At 34.2% G+C, this 20,080-nt stretch overlaps 1 protein-coding gene and 1 long non-coding RNA gene across 3 annotated transcripts in view; one reads left to right on the top strand and one right to left on the bottom strand.

The window, feature by feature from the left end:
• The window catches only part of LOC141584539 (uncharacterized), a 35,106-nt gene extending 32,752 nt beyond the window's left edge, over positions 1 to 2,354 (bottom strand). The window contains exon 1 of the long non-coding RNA XR_012517606.1: positions 2,142 to 2,354. This is a non-coding gene — a long non-coding RNA (uncharacterized LOC141584539). The remainder of the gene's footprint in view (positions 1 to 2,141) is intronic.
• Positions 1,547 to 15,094, top strand: ETAA1 (ETAA1 activator of ATR kinase). Of its 2 annotated transcripts, none has more exons than XM_003922678.3 (6): positions 1,547 to 1,893; positions 3,065 to 3,193; positions 3,446 to 3,522; positions 7,042 to 7,154; positions 7,404 to 9,442; positions 14,075 to 15,094. In XM_003922678.3, exons 1-6 carry the CDS (start codon positions 1,671 to 1,673, stop codon positions 14,200 to 14,202), a joined length of 2,709 nt encoding a protein of 902 aa, XP_003922727.2. In that variant the 5' UTR covers positions 1,547 to 1,670; the 3' UTR covers positions 14,203 to 15,094. The 2 variants fall into 2 exon arrangements, with proteins under 2 accessions (XP_003922727.2, XP_010331827.2); XM_010333525.2 differs by having other exon boundaries at positions 1,819 to 1,893; positions 3,069 to 3,193.
• The last annotated feature ends 4,986 nt before the right edge of the window (positions 15,095 to 20,080 follow it).

Below are 20,080 nucleotides of genomic sequence, written 5' to 3'. Positions count from 1 at the left end.
TTTATTTTAAATGCATTCTGTTATGAACACAATTTATACCTTCTAAAATATTATTTTATATTTTTCAGTTAAATTTATAATGAATATGTACCTGATTTGGGGGTAAAGTTTGAGGTAAAGGTCATGTTTCTTTCTTTTTCTAAGTGAATATCAAACAGACCAAGCACCATTTAATTTCAAAAGTCCCTTTTCCATTGCTCAGGAGGGTCATCTTTGTCTCAAATCGTGTTCATTTATGTGGAAGTCCGTTCCTGTGCTACCCTGTTTCTTTCATCTTTATCTATCCCATCTCCATTATAACACTGTCTTAATTACCATAACTTTACATAAGTCTTGATACCTGGTTGATATCTACTCTCATTATTCTTCAAGAGATCTTCAAGAGTTTATTGATATTTTTGGTCCCTTGCATTTTCATGTAAATTTAACAAAAACTTGCCCCCCCCCCACACACACACACTATAAAATGATTCTTGGGACTTTGGATGTATTAATGTTGAATCTATAGATCAATTTGGAAATAGCTGACACTGTAACAATATTGAGTCCCACAACCCATGAATATAGTATAACCATTTGTTTAGGTCTTCCTGTTATTTCAAAAATGTTTTATAGTTTTCTTTGTAGGAAGGACAATCTTTAACTTATTTCTAGTTATTTGTTATCTCATATACTATTATAAATGGTATCGCTTTAAAACTTCGATTTTATATTTGTTGCTAATCTATGGAAACACATTGATCTTTGAATATTGACTTTGTATCCCACAACTCTTAAATTATTATTTTAGTTATTTTTTCTACTTTGTTTTGGAATTTTTTTTTTTTTTTTTTTTTTTTTTTTTTTTTTTTTTTTTTGCAATCTGTTGGTGGATCTGCCATTCTGGGATCTGGAGGATATCTTTTGGATTTTTCTATGAACATATAGCAACTATGAAAAATTAGCTGTATCTCCTCTTCTTGACAAATTCGAAGACCCTTAATATGAATCTAAGGTGCAATTTTCGATGTAAATTCAATAAAAAGCTGTTAGTGTATTCAATCTCCTTTCCATCTCACAAGCTCCCACTCAGTTTATTACCCCTATAATCCCTTCTAGTCCGGAGGAATTTTTTTTTTATTATTATTTTTTTTGAGACGGAGTTTCGCTCTTGTTACCCAGGCTGGAGTGCCATGGCGCGATCTCAGCTCACCGCAACCTCCGCCTCCTGGGTTCAGGCAATTCTCCTGCCTCAGCCTCCTGAGTAGCTGGGATTACAGGCACGCGCCACTGTACCCAGCTAATTTTTTGTATTTTTAGTAGAGACGGGGTTTAACGATGCTGACCAGGATGGTCTCGATCTGTTGACCTCGTGATCCACCCGCCTCGGCCTCCCAAAGTGCTGGGATTGCAGGTGTGAGCCCCCGCAGTCCGGAGGAATTTGAGCCTAGACCCTCCTCCAGAGCAGGTTCCTGTCCCGGCTACGGAAGCGCGCGCGCCCGTGCGCCCTTGGCACCTTAACAGCTCCGCCCCTCTCCCAGACGCAGCCAATCAGCGGCCGCCTCTTGCGCGCGCCCCACCGGCCAAAATGGCGGCTACCGCTAACGTGGAGTCTCGTTTGTAGTGCGGTTGCCCTGCTCATCCCTTTGCAAAATGTGAAAGCGGCGGCTGGTGGAGGCGGGTCATAGGCAATGAGTCGGCGGAGGAAACTTGATGACAGCCCCAGCCCGAAGAACACGCCGCACAAAACAGCGGCGACCGAGGAATGCGGCTCGGTGGTCGAGCCAGGGAGGAGGTGGCTGAGGCCGGCCCACGATTCGTGGCCCCGCGGGGCTAAAGAGGGGCCTCCCGGGCCAGTGCGGCAGCGAGAGCAGCCTCCAGCAGCCGCCTTGTGCAGTAAAAGTAACCCCGAGGGTGAGACGTCGGCAGCGCGGCCTGCCTTGGCTTTGGCGCTGCATCCCCACAGTCCCGCTTGGAACAGGGAAATGAGGGGTGGGGGTGGAGTCTGGAGTGTGTATTCTTTCTCTGGGATTCACCCCTCGAGAGTTCAGAAATAACCCTTTACCACTCCCCGCTGGGCTTTTGTCCTCGAGCTTGAGCACTACCCCGTTAGGTTTGACCATCCACTTGCCACCTCCACAGTAATAGGTCATGTGGTTTACCTGTTTGCGGGAAGGCGGCGGCTTTCTAGGCTGCTCCTCCAGGCAGCAGCGGTGGCAGAGCCAGGAGAAAGAGCTGATAGGTCCGCTGTCCTCAGTTTATGCCCGGAGAAGTTATTTCTCTTTAAAGCTTCCCCCCGACCCCCGACTTGTTTTAGAGAAGAGGCCATACGAAAAGTTAAAGTTTGTCTCAAAGCCTGGGTGGTATCTCACCTCATTATGAATAAACCGGAAGTTGCTATGTGTAACATCCCTCCAAGTAAGATACTAAGGACCCCTTTTATCTCGACTAGTTTTTGGTGTTCCTTTCTAAAAGATTTCTAGTCAATATTATTTGGAATTGGAACTCATACGAAAGCCTTTATTCTGGAGCATGTTCTTGAAATAGCGCTTGTTACCTTACATGTCTTTAATAGTACTCCCATAAAGCAATTCGGGAAAGAACAAAAATCTTTATAAAAATTTGAAAGTGATCCTAGACAAAAATTCCCAAGCATTTGATTACTAATGCTTTTTAAAGAATCACAATTAATGTAGATTGGATAGAGTTGATGAAAGGGGATATTTAGATTTTTGTTAAGATACTTTTGATTTTTGAAGTGTACCTATAAATATAGGTGGTTCCCCAAAGCCTCCAAGTCTCAATGAGAATAAATAGAATGACGTAGGTTATACAGTATTGTATTATGCATTCATAGACCTTCTAGATTATCTAAAAGTGCTTGCTATTTACAATGTCAAGATTGGCAAGTGCTGCATGGATTTTTATATGAAACGATCATTTCATTTATGGTTCAGGTACTTATCTCTGGGGAAAAAATTATATTGGACTATTAAAGGCTAAGCTATAATTGACTTTAGGGTATTATGAAGTAAGGTAATACTTTAAAATGCAACAATTGTAATTTTAATCATATTTTATATAGAAAGGTATGAAACACCAAAGAGAATGCTGAAAATGGACTTACTGTCGTCTTCCTTCAGTTCTCCTAATGATCCAGATGGACAGAATGATATCTTTTGGGATCAGAATTCTCCATTGACAAAGCAGTTAGGTAATTCATTATGAACATTTTTAATGTGGGTAAATATTTGGTAAATGATTCAGATTTAACTAGAATTCTAGTCAGATAATAGCATCGGGCACTTCTGAGAATCTTAAATGATTTTATCTGTGTAAGTATGTGATATAAACACATAATCCTCTAAGCTGCACTAATTAAAATTATTTTCTAAGAAGTGACAGGTACTTTTTAAAATTGAGGGTTTTTTGTTTATAATTTATAGAAATGTCTTTATTTCCTTAGGTAAAGTAAGAAAAAAACGGATTTACACCACAGATAGTGATGAGATTTCACATATTGTTAATCGTATTGCTCCTCAGGTAAATATCAGTAGTTTTATAGTTTGTTTCAAAACAGTGAAGAATGTGCTACTAAGTTCTTGTACAGTTTCTTTAAATGAAAAGTATTGTCTTGTATAATTCTTTCTTCCAAAAATAAGGCAGCAAAAATTACTGTTTTGCCTCTTCTGCTTTTGAAATGCATATTTTGAAAAAAGGAACATAATATAAAACTAGTAATAGATATTTTCCTAAGTATATATGTTATTTTAATTTTTTAGAGTAATTTTTTACTAGGGCATTTGTGTGTTTTTATCTAATGTGCTTAACAACATATGGCATCATTTTTCAAGTTACTAAAATAATAGAATAAGGCAATCAAAAAAATTTAAACTTTTATTGTTGTTTTGTGATTGGTATTTACTGTCTGTAGTATAACGTTTCCCCATTGAAACTGTTCTTCTTAATACTCATTGACTTACAAGATCATCAAGAAACACAAAAGTGGAGATCACTGAATTCAGTTTTAGTCCTCATTCAGCCTCCTGTGCTGTGTGACCCAGTGCGAGTTATTTAAACTCTTATCACCTCAGTTCATTCAGTTATGAACTAGAATTATTATTTGTCTTGCTCTTGCTCTCTTTATTAGATCATTATGAGGATTAAACTACATAAAAATTCTTTGTAAACTATGGAGTGCTATAATTGTAAGGCTATGTTAAGGTTATTACTGTAATAGAACCATCTCCAAAGTTTTTTTTCTTGGCCAGGCATGGTGACTCACACCTGTAATCTCAGCATTTTGGGAGGAAGGTGGAGGCAGGAAGATTACTTGAGGCCAGGAGTTTAAGACCCCGTCTCTTAAAAAAAATTTTTTCATTTCTTTTTTTCATTTCAGTTCTTGTCCTGTTTGAGTGAAACAGAAATATGTTCAAGTCAATCATTTGACACAAAGCAATCCAATAACTCTAATATTATATGACAATTACTGAGAAGCAAAGGCTTAATACATAAAACTGTTCTGAACTTCTCTATTTTTTGTTCTCTTTTTCTTATTTAATAACATTTAATTCCAAGAACATTTTTGCTTTAGTGTCTTCTGTAAAGGAAGTATGCTGTTTTCCCTTAACATGTCCTTGAATAGTTACTATATGTTGACTATAAACAATTACATGGCACTGGTCCAAAACGTAGTTTGAAGGATGACTGTCATCCAGGTGGAAGAGACAGCAAATGAAGTTTTTCTTAGCAGCTATAAAATATCCAAAATTACACCTAGCACAGTCAAAACAACTCTGTTGCTACTAGATCTACATTCCATATTTAACATGTCATAGAAATTTACTTACCATTCATTGTTAAATAGCATTTATGCCATAATAGTACTTACTCTCGAAGTTAAACAATAGATCTTCATTAATTGTGGTTTTCACATCAAAGAAGCATAATAAAATGTGTTTGGGCTGGCCAGCCTAAATAGTGATAAAAAGATAGTTGCGAATAAATTATTGGACCCTTTACCTAAGTGGGCTGGAAACAGTAGTTCATATAAAGAAATGGCAACAGTATGCAAGTAGTAACTTGTGTAAAAGAAAAAAATACAGTTAAATTAGTAGCTTTAAAATGTTACCCTCTTAAACTGAGTACTTTTAAAGCATATAAATTGTCAGTAGTTTCATGTCTGTTTGAAAGCTTGTCATGTTCTCAGAATGACAAATATTTATATTGTTTATTTTTAGGTGAGTCATTCTCAAATCATTATTTAATTTTCTTTTAACATTTTCAGAGATAGCAATTTTTTTAAGACGCACTTTTAATTGGACAGTCAATTCACTTTTTGCAGGGATACTTTTTATACAATGTTATTTGAAGATAGTATATATCTTCATTTATACAGCTTTGCACAGTATATACTTCTTACAATGAAGTGAAGTAATGCATTTAGATACCTTATATAGCATCTGGATTATGGTTGGAAATCAATAAATTATGTAATTATTAATGAAGAAATATGTAATATATAACACATATAAATAGTTTACAAACATACATAGGACCCATGTATATATAAAGTTGGGTACGTAAAGTCATAATTTAGTTCTCTGAAAATTGAATGAATTTAAAATTACTTTGGTAGGTGGCAGAGTTCATAATTAAGACTATTATTTTCTTTAAATTCAAGGTTATTATTGAAACAAAAGGGAAAATATATATTGAGTCTGAAAGTGAAATTACTGATTTTCTTGAGTATTTGCAAAGCTAAAGGCAACTAGGTTCAAATCGACATTAAGAAAACTGCTTTTTGAATCACTGAGGATTTGAAGTACCAAGATGTAGGATGTCTTCACCTAAACCTTCTAGTAAATAAATGTAAACTGACACTCTTATGCCCAGTATTGTGCTAGATGCTGAGCTATCCTAGGAAGAGTCCTTGCTTTGAGTAGCCTATAATCTGGTAATAAGATTATTTTTTACCTTGTGTGATATTTATGTTCATTCTAGGTGCTATAAAATAGAGTGAAAATGGTTAATTTATTTGATTTGTTGGTTTGGTTTGCAATTAATGCCTGAAGCTCATTCTCTTCATTTTTTTGCATGATCAAGTGACTGAAAGATACAGTAAAAATATCCAGATCTAAAATGCCTTTTTTCTATATATTATCCTGGTTAAACTTTTCTGCTTTCTCTATTTTTTATTCTTATTCCTGCCTCATTCTTAGCATCAGTTCTAACCTTGCTCTTATCTCTTAATTCAGTCCTGACCTTAATTCTGAGTATTCCTAATTTAGGTCAACATGGATGGTCCAACTTTAGATAAAGACTGTAATAAGGTAAAGAAAATTTGGAGAATCAGATGATACAGAAATAATTCCATATGTATCTCTTTATTGTCAATTCTGATGATTTCTGCAACATGGTTTTTGACACTAATGTTTTTATAAGTATTTTATGACAATTAGAATGTCCATTTTCTTTTGATAAAAGCATATACTTCTATTATTAAATGTACATTTGATAAATTCTTAAAACAGTATTTTTTGAAAATAAACAATTTCTAATTCTGAACACTTTCATTTTCTGAAACATAAGTGGATCAATTCTTGGAGCTTATTATTGCTGTTTCCCAGCTTCTCACTGAATGAGTTTGTTTGGTAACTATTACTTCACCAGAATATAGGAAATTAATTCAAAAGTTAGTTTTTTCTTTTTTCAGCCCTCTCTCCCTCTCTCCCTGTCTTCCTCTCTCCCTCTCTTCCTCTCTCCCTCTCTCCTTCTCTCCCTCTCTCCCTCTCTCTCTCTCACTGTCTTCCTCTCTCCCTCTCTTCCTCTCTCCCTCTCTTCCTCTCTCCCTCTCTTCCTCTCTCCCTCTCTCCCTCTCTCCTTCTCTCCCTGTCTCCCTCTCTCCCTGTCTTCCTCTCTCCCTGTCTTCCTCTCTCCCTCTCTTCCTCTCTCCCTCTCTCCCTCTCTTCCTCTACCACTCTCCCTCTCCTCTCCTCTTTTTTTTGGAAGGGTGGGTGCTGCATTGGTACTTTATACCGTTTTTCCCCCTGTCTGCCAAAGGATGAAAAACCAACAACAAATTCTATGCTGGATGTGTGGATTGGTGAAACTGCTATTCCTTGTACTCCCAGTGTAGCAAAAGGAAAATCCAGAGCAAAAATCAGCTGCACAAAGTAAGTTAAGACTTTTCAGCTTTTCTGAGAGTCAGTAATGCAAATATTTTTGATAATACTCCAGTTTAGTTTTGTGAATATATCAACATTTTTGTTAATAAAATTTCCATAGTTTTGATCTATGAAATTTTGCAGTTAAAATAATCATAAGCATTAAAATCTTCGAGGTTTAACATCAAAATATGTTAAATAAAATTGGATATAATGTCTCAACATTTTTAATTATAATTTTTTAATCTTGTTTAATAGGTTAAAAACAAAAAATCAAGAAGAAGAACTTATGAAACTGGCTAAACAATTTGATAAAAATATGGAAGAGCTCGATGTGCTAGAAGAACAAAACAAGAGGAATTATGATTTTACCCAGATGATTTCAGAAACAGAGATTTTAAGTAATTATAAAGATAATATACGGATGCAGTCATTACATAATATAGTTCCCGAAATAGATAATGCTACAAAAAAGAAGCCAATCAAAGGAAACAACAAGATATCTGTGGCAAGTGATCAAAATAGCAGTCAGAAGCCATTTGACCAAACTGCTGAAGCAGCGTTGAATGCCATTTTTGATGCTTCTACTCAGAAATGTAGTGGACAGTTAAGCCAAGAACTGCCAGAGGCTTTTTGGACCACCAGTAATACTACCTTTGGAAAGACAAATGCTTTGAAAGAGGAGAAAATTAATACTAATGAAACTCTGGTCATTGAAAAACTACCAAATAAAACCCCACGATCACTTTCTTCTCAAGTAGATACACCCATAATGACAAAATCATGTGTGACTTCCTGTACTGAGGAGCCAGAAACTTCTAATAAGTACATTGATGCATTTACTACCAGTGATTTTGAGGATGAATGGGAAAACTTAATAGGTAATGAACCTTTTGTTATACAAAATGTCAACATGCCTGAACTCTTCCCTTCTAAAACAGCCCAGGTTACTGATCAAAAGGGAATTTGTACCTTTAATAGTAAAAATGATAAAAATACGTCAAGAGTAAATACAAGTCTAGATGCCAGGTTAGAAGATTCAAAGGTATTACAAGATCTTTCTTCAAAGACATATGATAGAGAATTAATAGATGCAGAATATAGATTTTCACCAAATTCAGATAAATCAAATAAATTATCATCCACTGAAAATAAAATGAAATTTGAAAACTCTGCCAATAAAATTGTTATTCAAGACAAAATTCAAGATTGTACAGTTACATCTAATCTGACAAAAATAAAGGAAGATATTCATACTAAATTTACTCGTACTGTACATGCTTCTGAAAAGAAGTCTGCTTTGAATACAGGATATTCTAATGAACAGAAAAGTAAGTGCATTTTAAATCAGTCTGTTAAATCATATGTTAATACTGATCTTTTTGGCTCTGCAAATCTAGGCAATAAAACCAGTGTTAGTAACCCAAATCACACCAGTGCATCGAAATTAGGCTCTTTCTTTGATGATTGGAATGATCCCTCATTTGCCCATGAAATTATTAAAGCATGTCATCAATTAGATAATACCTGGGAAGCAGATGATGTAGATGATGATTTGTTGTACCAAGCATGTGATGATATTGAAAGACTAACTCAGCAACAAGACATCAGAAAGGACAGTAACACATCAGAAAGTATATGTAAGATCAATAACAATTCTGAACGTGGAGCCAAAAACATGTTTACTGTATCTAAACAAGGAAGTAATTGGGTACAGTCAAGGCATTTGAATCCAGGCAACATTTCAGTGCAGACATCTTTGACAAATAGCTTACAAATAGATAAGCCAGTGAAGATGGAGAAAGGGGAAATGCATGGAAATCCTCCAAGTTTTTTAAGTGCCACGAATTCGACTACATATTCTGAAATCTCAAACTGTCAGATAAATAATCTGCATGTCTCTTGTACTAACACTTGTGTTCCAGTACAAGTGAGTAGTTCCAAATTGGTTCTTTCAGGAAGTTCAAGTTTGAATGTAACTTCAGCTCATAGGAGTACAGAAATTTCTACTTACAAGAAGAAATTGAATACTGAGCAACTATGCCATAGCACTGTAACAGATGAAGCTCAGAGCAGCCTTAACAAAACAGTTGGATTTCCAAAATTTACATTTACAAAGACGAAAAATTCTCAGATTCTTTCTCAGTTCAATCAAGATTATGTAACTGGAAGTATGTCTGATTCCAAAATTACACAGGGTGTGGAGAAAAAGAAAAGTGTCAACCCAATACTGGAGGGAGCTGTTCAACAGCAATCTTCGGTGAAGCTTTCTGAATATTCAAAACAATCTTCAAAAGGTATGTATGAAATATGAAATAGTTTTCCTTGAAAAGTATTATCTTTAAAAGTAGTAAAATAATTATTTGTTGTTTTTGAGTGTGTAATGTATAAGATAAAACTATGACAACTAGAATTCTTAAAATAATACTTATAATTATACTGTATTATAAGAAGAGTAGTTGGTTTAATTTTCAAAATATTACATTGAGTTCTTACCCAGCATTGAATACAACGACTGGCATATGGTAGGTACCCAGTAAATATTTTTCAAATGATTTATTCTTTCTTGGAAAATCATACTTATATATATTACAGTGTTCATTTTAGGATTGCATTTCCTAAATATCTCATTGTTTTAAAACTTGAGTAATCTTATTTAAAACTTGAGTAATGATGGAGCAGTGATGTGAATAATATTTAGAAATTTAGAGCATTCTAATTAAACATCTTTACTTGTGAGGTATTTGATATAAACCTGCTAGTGGTGATGGTTAAAATTATGATTTACTTAACTTGGTACCACCTATCATTTCTGATTCTTCCAATTCCTCTTTTCCCCAAGTCTCCATTCTATCAATAAGTTTCATTGTTTCTTATCCCAAAACTATCCATTTTTCTTTCTACACCAAGTTAATATTTCTTGACCAGACTACTGCAGTTCTTTTATCTGTCCCCTTTCAATTCTCATCTCCAAATGGTGGAAATGTCTTTTAAAATTAGATGGAATAGTCTTTTAAAATTAGATGGGCAAAAATAGTGGAATAGTCTTTTAAAATTAAATGGGCAAGAAGGCATTTCTGTATTTAAAACAACCTTAAATGGCTGCCAGTCATATTTCAAATAAAATCCAAACTTATACTGTGACCAACAAAGCTGTGGATTATCTCTTTTTAACCTGCCTCCTCTTTCTTTCCTTACCAAGTTTCAGCTACACCAGCTATCTTTTAGTTTCTCAAACAGTTTAGTTTCTTGTTCAGGAACTTAGACTGCTCTTTTCTTTGATTAAAACTACTTCTTTTCAACATGTGACCCCTCCGCCACTCTTTTGTTGGTGCTTTCTTGCAGCTCAATATAAGTACTACTTTCTCACAAGGGCCTTCTTTGAAGAGTCTGTAAATAGATCTTCTCCTTGTTTATTTTTTATTTCTTAATTATTTCTTATTTAGTGATTCTTCTCTGTCTTGTTGACATAACCACTACAACTTTCCTATTTAAGTGACTTTTTTTAAAAACTTACAACAGTAAGATGCTAGTTGCTTAAAAAGAAAAGTAAAACAGTATAGAATAATTTGAAGTAAAAAGTTAAGTCTCCTATTTCTCCTTTCTCATAACCATTCCTTAGGGGAAACCATTATTAAGTGTTTGTTATACATTATGTAGCATTTTCCATGCATATAAAAAGATATATGTGTGTCTATACACATATATATGTGTATATACCTATAGATTTATTTAAATATTAATAAATCTGTATACCCACTATTTGGCAATTGCTTTTGCCTTTACTTAATATATTATAGCTGTCTTTTCCTATTAGTACACATAAATTTATTTTAGTCCTATTAATGACTATGTGATATGTATGGATGTACCATAATTTAACTGTTTCTCTGTGGTGGAAGTTTGGGTTGATGGCAGTTTTTTGCAATCACAAACAATACTCCAGTAAATATCCTTCTACATAAATTTCTACATTCTTGTATAATTATATCTGTTAATTCCTAAAAAATTACTACAAGAGAAAGTTATAAAATTTGATGGATACCACCAAATTTCTGTACAAAGCAGTTATACCAGTTTATCTTATCACCACTGACAATAAATAATTCCCTACACCCAGGGTGTCAAATCTTTTGGCTTCCCCGGGCCTCACTGGAAGAATTATGTTGGACCACACATAAAATAACACTGACACTAACAATATCTGATGAGCTAAAAAAAAAAAAAAAACTCAAGTTTTAAGAAAGTTTATGAATTCGTGTTGGGCCGCATGCAAAGCTGTCCTGGGGTGCACGTGGCCTTCGGGCTGTGGGTTGGACAAACTTGCTCTAAACTATAATCCAAACTAGATATTTTGGAATGTTAGAAATTGTTCTCAATCTATGATAATTTTAAGTATTTACATTTGTATTAAAGTGAGTATACTGTAGCCAATTCAAGCAGGTTCTCAGCATGAGTTTATTAACAGATAACAGTTGACCCTTGAACAATGGGGGTGCTGATCTGATTTGCAATCGAAAGTCTGTATAACTTTTGATCCCCCAAAAACTTAACTGCTGTTGACCAGAAACCTTTCTGATAACATAAACAATTAATTAACACATATTTTTTATGTTCTTATATGAATTATGTACTGTATTCTTACAATAAGCTGGAGAAAATATTATTAAGAAAATCGTAAGGAAGAGAAAATGTATTCACTATTCATTAAGTGAAAGTAGATCCTTATAAAGGTCTTCATCCTCATAATCTTCATGTTTAGTAGGCTGAGAAGGAAGAAGAGAGTAGGAGTTGGCCATCTCATCTTGCTATCTCAGGGGTGGCAGATGCAGAAAACAATCTACAAATAAGTAGACTTGCCAGTTTAAGCCCATGTTGTCCAAGGGTCAACTGTAGTTATAATTCGATAAGACTAAACCTTCTGGAGTATTTGACTTTTCCCAAAAGTCCTATCTACCAATCTATCTGCATTTTTTATGGGTAATCTGCCTTTTAGCTTACCTTATCAATATTTTATTTAAGATTATTGATAGTACCGAATCTCTTAATATTAACCTTGTTGACGTTTTCTATTGTTTCTACTTCCTTTTACTTAGGTATTTAGCAAGCTGCTCTCCAGGGAAATATTTCTGAAACAAACCTCACTTAACTCCCTCAGTGATTTCAGGCAGGAGTTGGCAAACTATGATCTGTCCAAATCTAGCCTGCAGCTTGTTTATGTACAGCCAGCACACTAAAAATGGATTTTACATTTTAAATGGTTGAAAAAAAATCAAAAGGAGAATATTTCATGACATTGAAATATACATTGAAAATTATATGAAACGCAGATTTCATTGTCCATAAACAGGTTTTATTTGAACACAGCTCATCAGTTATTTATACATTATCCATGACTATTTTTGGTACAGTGGTACAGGTGAACACTTGCAACAAGATACTCAGAGGTTACCATGCATGCTTTGCGACCCTTTACAGAAAAAAAAAATACATAACTGACTTTGCATGTAAGATCAAGATTAAGAAAAGCAGCTTTTGCTTAGTACTTTACAATAGTTAAGGATTTGCTGTGTCTTTTTATTATAGATTGAGTTAAAGGAAAGACTTGATGGGAAAAATGGGTAACTCCTTAAATCAGATTTTCATGGTGTGACCTGATTATCATTTGAAATTATTTTCTGTAATATTACCAAGCAAATTGTAAGATGAATTTAGTTATATTTTCTGTTGTTGTATATTATTAACCTGTTTTCTTTCCACACAGTCAAATTCAATGTAAAGTCTTTGTAGGTGTGGTCTGAGTTTGTTGTGTTTCTTAACTTTGAGACTAAAGCATTAGATAATTAGCCAAACTAATTTCCCTACAGAAAGTATCTTCTGGTGTCTTTCTGTAGGGAAAAATAGCTATAGTTTGTTAGGTAAATAGCTTAGGAAATAAAGTCATCAAAGTCATCTGGGGAACTTATTTAAAATATGTATTTCTTAGCCTGAGTACCCCTTTCCATTTCTGATTATACCAAGAAAGGAAAGAGAGACAGATGATGTCTTTTGGAAAACGCCTTTGTTAGTTAACAAGAAAAATGTCTCATAAATTTTGAATCTTTTTCTAATGTCAGTATAAACAATATTTCTCTTCTGTCAATATTACAGATTATTTCTTAAAAAGCATATTTTACAACATAAACAGCTATACTCTTAAAAGTTTACTTAAACATGTATTAGGGTGATGGTCTTAAACTTGTATCATTTAAATGAGAAAGTGATTTCTGATACATCTTCAACTTACTAAGTTAATTGAGATTATTTTAAAGTTTCTCCAAAATATATCTGCCAAATAAGAATATAATTTCCAGCAGTCAATCACAGGTCACAGGTGACCAGTTTGATATGAGATTTTATTTTATCACTCTAAAATATATTTCCTCTGTGGATGAAATGAAACTTTTATAGCTCTGTAAGGAAAAAATAGATTTGAATATTAATATAACTTATGTAAATATACACGATTTGAGATATAGCTAAAATAATTTCTTATATTTTGACTACTTTCCTATTAAAGTTTATGTAACATTTTAAATCCTAATGTATCCTTTATAAAGATATATTTATTCATAGGTCATATAAATGAGATGTCATTGTTCACAAGAATTGTTTGGTGGATAGTCAAATAGTTTTCTATCAAATTGAATTTTATCACACTGTGAAAAGAATGTGTCAAATAGAGACAGATCGATCGGTGCTTGATTTTCTTTTTAACTGGAGCATTATATCTGTATTAGATACTTGGAATTTTGTATTTAGTAGTTTACTTTGATTTATTAGTCAAACCAGTATGGCAAATCTGGGTGATGAAAGAGCAAAAATTCAAGCACACATTGAATGACTTTATAGGCAATAAAAGTAAAACTTATCTTTTGTTGAATTTTCAGAGGAAGAGGAGAAAAATAGAAAGTGTTCTCCTGAAGAAATTCAGAGAAAAAGACAAGAAGCGCTGGTTCGAAGAATGGCTAAAGCACAAGCCTCATCTGGAAATGCAGCTCCCACTTCATTTCTTTAATGAAATATTCGTTGGAAAACTTCACAAAGACTACTGATAACTATCTGTGATAGGAATTTTTTTCTTGATTTCTCTGTGAGAAACATAATGCTGACTTTTATAAAGGCCAGACTCCTATTTTATTTAATAAATCAGTGTTTGCAATGATAAATGAAACATTTCCTTGACATGTATTTGAAAGTCATTACATGTAAGTTTTGGAAATTCAGGAAAGTTAGCAATTATGTACAGAAATTACACAGAGGAAAATAGTTATATTTTTTTAATGCTATTATTGCAGAGGATTCTCAAAAATAGGTAATCTATGTTATTTCCTATTGTAATGTCTTTTCCTAATATAAAACTTGAACTTACTAAGTTAGTAGAGATTTTTTTTTAGTTTTACTTTCATTAACTGTTGCTTAAGGTTTTTATACAAATCCAGATTCATATTTCTAGGAACATGGTTGATAAGAAATAAAGGACTTTATTTGTAAGGAAATTATTTTCAGTTCTTAGAAGTAGATTGCAATTTTAATAATTCTAAAATGTGGCACATTTTGGAAACTTTCCACCATGTTTAGGAAAACTCTGATTTAAGAAGTCAGTTTAGAAGAAAAGAAGTAGTGGATTGTCTACATAACTAATGTGGCATCATTAACATTTAGAACTGGCAGAAACTTCAGATGTCATCTGGTCCAGCTTCTTTATTGTATCAGTAAGAGAAAGTAATACTGTTTTCAAAGTCATAGACAAGTTAATGCTGTGCTAGTGTTAGAATAATTTCTTTGGACACCTAAACAGTTAAACCGTTTGCTTCAAAGTATTAGTACATAAAATTACTGAGGGAATATTAATTATAGCATAAAGCAAAGTATGTCATTAAAAGCACAATAAAGACTGTTTGATAATGTTCGTTGTTCCTTATTTTGCTTTAAAGAATTAGTCTTCCCAGGATATAAAAATGAGAATATTTATTCAATTTTTCTGTAACTGTGTAATTTTCCCCTTAATTAATTTGCTTTACTATTTTTTTTTCTCTATTACTGTTTTTTTTTTTTTTCTTTTCTTGCCATTTTGCCTATTTGGAATTTGCTGAACCAATAATAGAAATCCAACTAGAGGGCATAAGGCAAGGAAGATGCTTTATTTCTCTTAAATGGTTTTTAGGACATCCAGGGAAAGTTAGAGATACGAAACAGCTGTCATGGTGTGGCATTTACCGCTACTGAGGTGTCTCAAAGCTATGACAGATGACCCTGATTCCAGGAACATTTGGGTTGCTTACTGCAGACACAATCAGTGCTATGCACATCATACCATGGGAAACACTGCCTTATGGTAGTTACTGCCCTTTAGGTATACAGATGTTCCTCGACTTACCATGGAGTTACTTCCCAGTAAACCCATCATGAGTTCAAAATACCTTAAGTTAAAAATGCATTTAACACACTTAGTCTGCCTAACAGCATAACTTAGCCTAGCCTACCTTAAACATGCTCAAATCAGTCACTTACATTAGCCAATAGTTGGGCAAATCATCTGGCAACATGACACACTGTAACGTATCAGTTGAGGTGATACCCAGCGTTGTGTGAATGTTGTACCACATATCTCTAGCCTGGGAAAGAATCAACGTTTGAAGTATGGTTTCTATTGAACACATACCACTTTTGTACCACCTTAAAGTTGAAATATTGTAAGTCAACCGTTTTATGTCAGGGACTGTCTGTACATTATATTGTAAATGGTATTTTCATATATACAGTGGAGTATTAGAGTTTAGCTAACCTATAGCATTTTTCTAAGAATATATATAATAACCTAGATAAATGCAAGTACTTTCTATGTAAGAAAATAAAGAACCGAGAATCTTAAAATTGGCTTCACTGTGTTCTGACTATGCTTTGAGTATCTCTGTCCTTGCTTAAGCTCCTCCCTGCTTACTGCTTGCTTTTTTTCGAGTACTTTTAGCCTATTCTGTTCATTCATTTAGACTCAGCCTAATAAGTCTGTTTCTTTGAATCTCAGCCCTCACCATCTTCATTGGAATTGATTGCTTCTCTCTGATCATAACGGTACTGATTACTTGTGTCTTTGGTGGAGCAATTCTATATCGCCTTATGTGTTGTTTAGTTGTATATAGCATCTTTTATAATTGGTCATTTTGTGTCTCTGATAATTCTGCCAAATTCTTACAAAGCCCATAGTGTTGTTTACATAATAGTTTTCTCTAAGTGACTCCCTTTTTTTTTTTTTTTTTTTTTTAAAAAAGGATACTTTTATAGCACATCTGGGTGGTGGCAGGTGTAGTGGCCCAGTACATCTGAACTGATTGGTTTTTAGGGTCACTGCTGCTGTTCATCCCATGCTCCTTTCGTATCCTGATTCTTCCTTTAGCCTTACTGGAAACACAAGGGGGTGAGTGGCCCATAAATGAGCACGCAGAGGGCTGTCTACAAGTTTGCCTGGCTTTGCTCTTTCCAAGCCTGTAGAGAATCTGTTCCTACAGGGGAAAGAACAACTGGTAGGCCTTGGCAATTTCCCCCTAACATTCTGCTGCTGTTTCTGCATCTCAGACTGTTGCTAATAATGCCATTATTTCAGAAAAATAGCCTGTTGCAAAGTAGAGCTTTTCTCTCATTAATCTTTTCCTGTTGTAGACAGATGACCCTGATCCCAGGAACATTTGGGTGGCTTACTGCAGACACAATCAGTGGTATGCAGATCATACCATGGGAAACACTGCCTTATATAATAACCACCAGCTTCTAAGTTACCAAGAATGTAGACACCTTACTCATTTCTGTCCACCTGATACTGACAGCCAGCGGTTACTCATTAAATGTTGAATGAATTTAGACAGAATGTGGCAGCAAAAATCCTGCCCTCCCTGACTTGAAACAATTTGACTCTTGATTCTGTCAGCTTTAGGGTTGGGAATGTTTCTAGGAACAATTTAAATAAAGCCTGGCACTAGCATAAGTGATTATTTAGAATCTGACCATGGGTTTCAGTTCTTGCCAGGTGTGATCATAATCACTTGTGGGATCCTAAAGCAAAAACTAAACTGAACTCCTGCTTTCTCTTAGACCTCATAAATGAGTAGATGTAGTGTTTTATTTCAGATGTGTCTTTTGAAAGCCCATTGGCTAATAGGCACTATTGAAATTAAATGTAATTGCTAGACTTAAATAACATTGCTAAATGGCTTCAACTATATTTTTACTTCTCAAAACAACAATATAAAGTAACACTTTTACACCCATTTTACAAATAGAAAAAGGAATCAGATTGACTTTCTCAAAATCTCACATTTAGAAGTTGGAGCTAGAGTTTAAACCCAAACAGTCTTAATACCAAATATTGTGACCTTAACCACTGAGTATGCTCTCTGGAAACAGTTCATAAGAACTAGTTATCTATGGAAAAATTAACAGGAAAGAATTAAAGCATTTTGGGCATTTGTGCCAAAAATATCATTACTATTCCGTAGGTCTCTTATAGCTCAAGAGAATACTTTTTCTGATCCCAATTTTTATTATAGATGATTGCTATACGTTGTGTGGGTAGGTGGGTAGGTTTTGATTGTATTAGCCCACATAGAGGTTGCCTTTTCTTCATTCAATTATTAAACAAAAGAATAGAGAGTACATAAAATGCATAGCTACTTTAAAACGCCTTCATTTCACTTCATTGTTTTAGTACCTTCTGGATGTTCTGGTTTTAAATCTGTTGGGGAAAAACTAATTTCCTAGTCCAAGATGTAATGGCGTACCTCAAGCTGCTAATAAAACTTCAAGCAGTTAAGGTTTGTGGTTAGAGGCACACTATGTAGAGTACTGGTATTCAGAAGTTTTAAGTCCTAGGGCCTTTTCATACTCTGCAGTTGAGGACTCCAAAAAAGCTTTTGCTTAAGTGGGTTTTATCTGTTGATATTTACCATATTAGAAGTGATATATTTATTAATATATTTTAAAAGCTATTACATGTTAACAAATGCGCCTGTTATGAAAAACGTATTTTTTAAAACAAAAATCTGAGGGAAAAAAATAGCATTACTTTTTGGCAACTCTTTGGTATTCGACTTTATGGAAGATAACTGCATTCTCACATGTATTTTGCTATTTAATTTGTTAAAATTGTTATAGTTCAAGTATACAGAAAAGTTCAGTCTCATACAGATATGTAGTTGGGAAAGGATGAAGTATTGTGATAGTCTCTTTCAGGTAATTTTGGATATTCTTCTTTGATATTACACTAACACTCAAAAAGTAATTTCTTGCAGATTAGTTGTATTAGTTACAAGATGGAATAACAAGGACCACATGTACCCTTCTTGCTGAAATAACCAAATTTTAAAAAGACTACATGAAAAAGTGGATTTCAAGATATAGGACAGCAATGCAATTAGGAAAGTGGAAACATGGATCTACACAAAGGAATGATGAATGTTGGAAATGATTAACACATGGGTAAATACACAAGTTTCAAAAAGTTATTAAGTCTCTTAAAAAGATAATTGGCTGGTTAAACAATAATAATGTTTGGGAGTTTATAACATGTCAAAGTTAAGTACATGGCAATAGCATCAAGGCCAGGAGGAAAATAATGAAAGAATAGATATTCCTTATTCTGTACTCTTAACAAGCATGACATTTGGTTACCTAACACTATTCCCCCAGCAACACTATTCAACTTTCTGTTAACACAAGTATACTATCTGTAAATAATTGCATGAAGTACAGACTTTAGGGATTCCTCAGTTCACAAATCACTACCTAAATAACAGATATGAATTGTAAGTGACCAATCATGTCACTTCTATTCAAGGTCTGCCAGTGATTGGGCACTGCACACCTGTAATTCATTATATACACAGCAAAGGTTGTAATTGTGTGCCTCCTCCTGATAAACCCATGTGCTGTTTTACAAAGATGGATCTTTGAAAGGTGGAAGTAACCAATAAAGATGAAAGTGTAGCAAAAAACGAAAAGCAATAGCATCAGAAGTGAAATTCAAATCAGCATAAATGGAGGTATGGGAAAAATAGCTGTTGATGGGAATGTTGGCACCCCTCAAGAGTCTATGCAATCAGAGTTGTTTAGTGAAGGTAAACAATATGAATGGAGAAAATGGATATGACTTAAACATTGAAGATGTCCCAGAGGAAATTACATTGGCAAAGAAACTTAACATTGAACTTTGGACTATTTCAAGACATTAAGAGTACAAATTTTAAAATATTGGAAGCTGAACCAAACTTGGAATATAACTCATCATACCATGGAAAAGAGGCTCACCTTATATTGTAAGCTATATGAGAGGAAGAAAAACGCATTGTTCAAACTACGTGATAAATTTTTTTACAAAAAACTAAAACCTACTCAATATTCCTAATGTTTTATATTGAAAATATTGGCTTGTCTATTTTTAATTTCTCCATACATTTGCAACTTAAACAGAGCTTTTCATTTTTGACAAACATTTGTAAAGGTCATGGAACAATTGTAAATTTTCCCATTGGTTATTAAGACTGTTTTGAATGGTTCCAGCTTGCAGTCATTTTTATGGTCCTGCATTCATGTGCAAGGCATCAACAGCCTGTATACGGGGGTCAACATCTTATACTATCCACAAAGTGATATCACTTGAAGATAAGACTGATAAGGATAGTGGCCTTCTTCTCACAGCTCCATGAGGCAGTGCCCCAGTGGAGACTCTGTGTGGGGGCTCCAACCCCATGTTTCCCCTCCACATTGCCCTAGTAGTATTTCCATAAAGGCTACTGAGATATAATTACACATTTATTAGAATGATTAACATTAAAAAGACATGTCTATTTGTATTGCTAAAAAGATGTACCAGAGGCTGGGTAATTTATAAGGAAAAGTGATTT

This window comes from Saimiri boliviensis, chromosome 1 (assembly GCF_048565385.1).
Source record: "Saimiri boliviensis isolate mSaiBol1 chromosome 1, mSaiBol1.pri, whole genome shotgun sequence".
Classification (NCBI taxonomy): Eukaryota; Metazoa; Chordata; class Mammalia; order Primates; family Cebidae; genus Saimiri; species Saimiri boliviensis.
The sequence above is the reverse complement of the archived record's forward strand: the minus strand, read 5'-3'. Positions and strand labels throughout refer to the sequence as shown.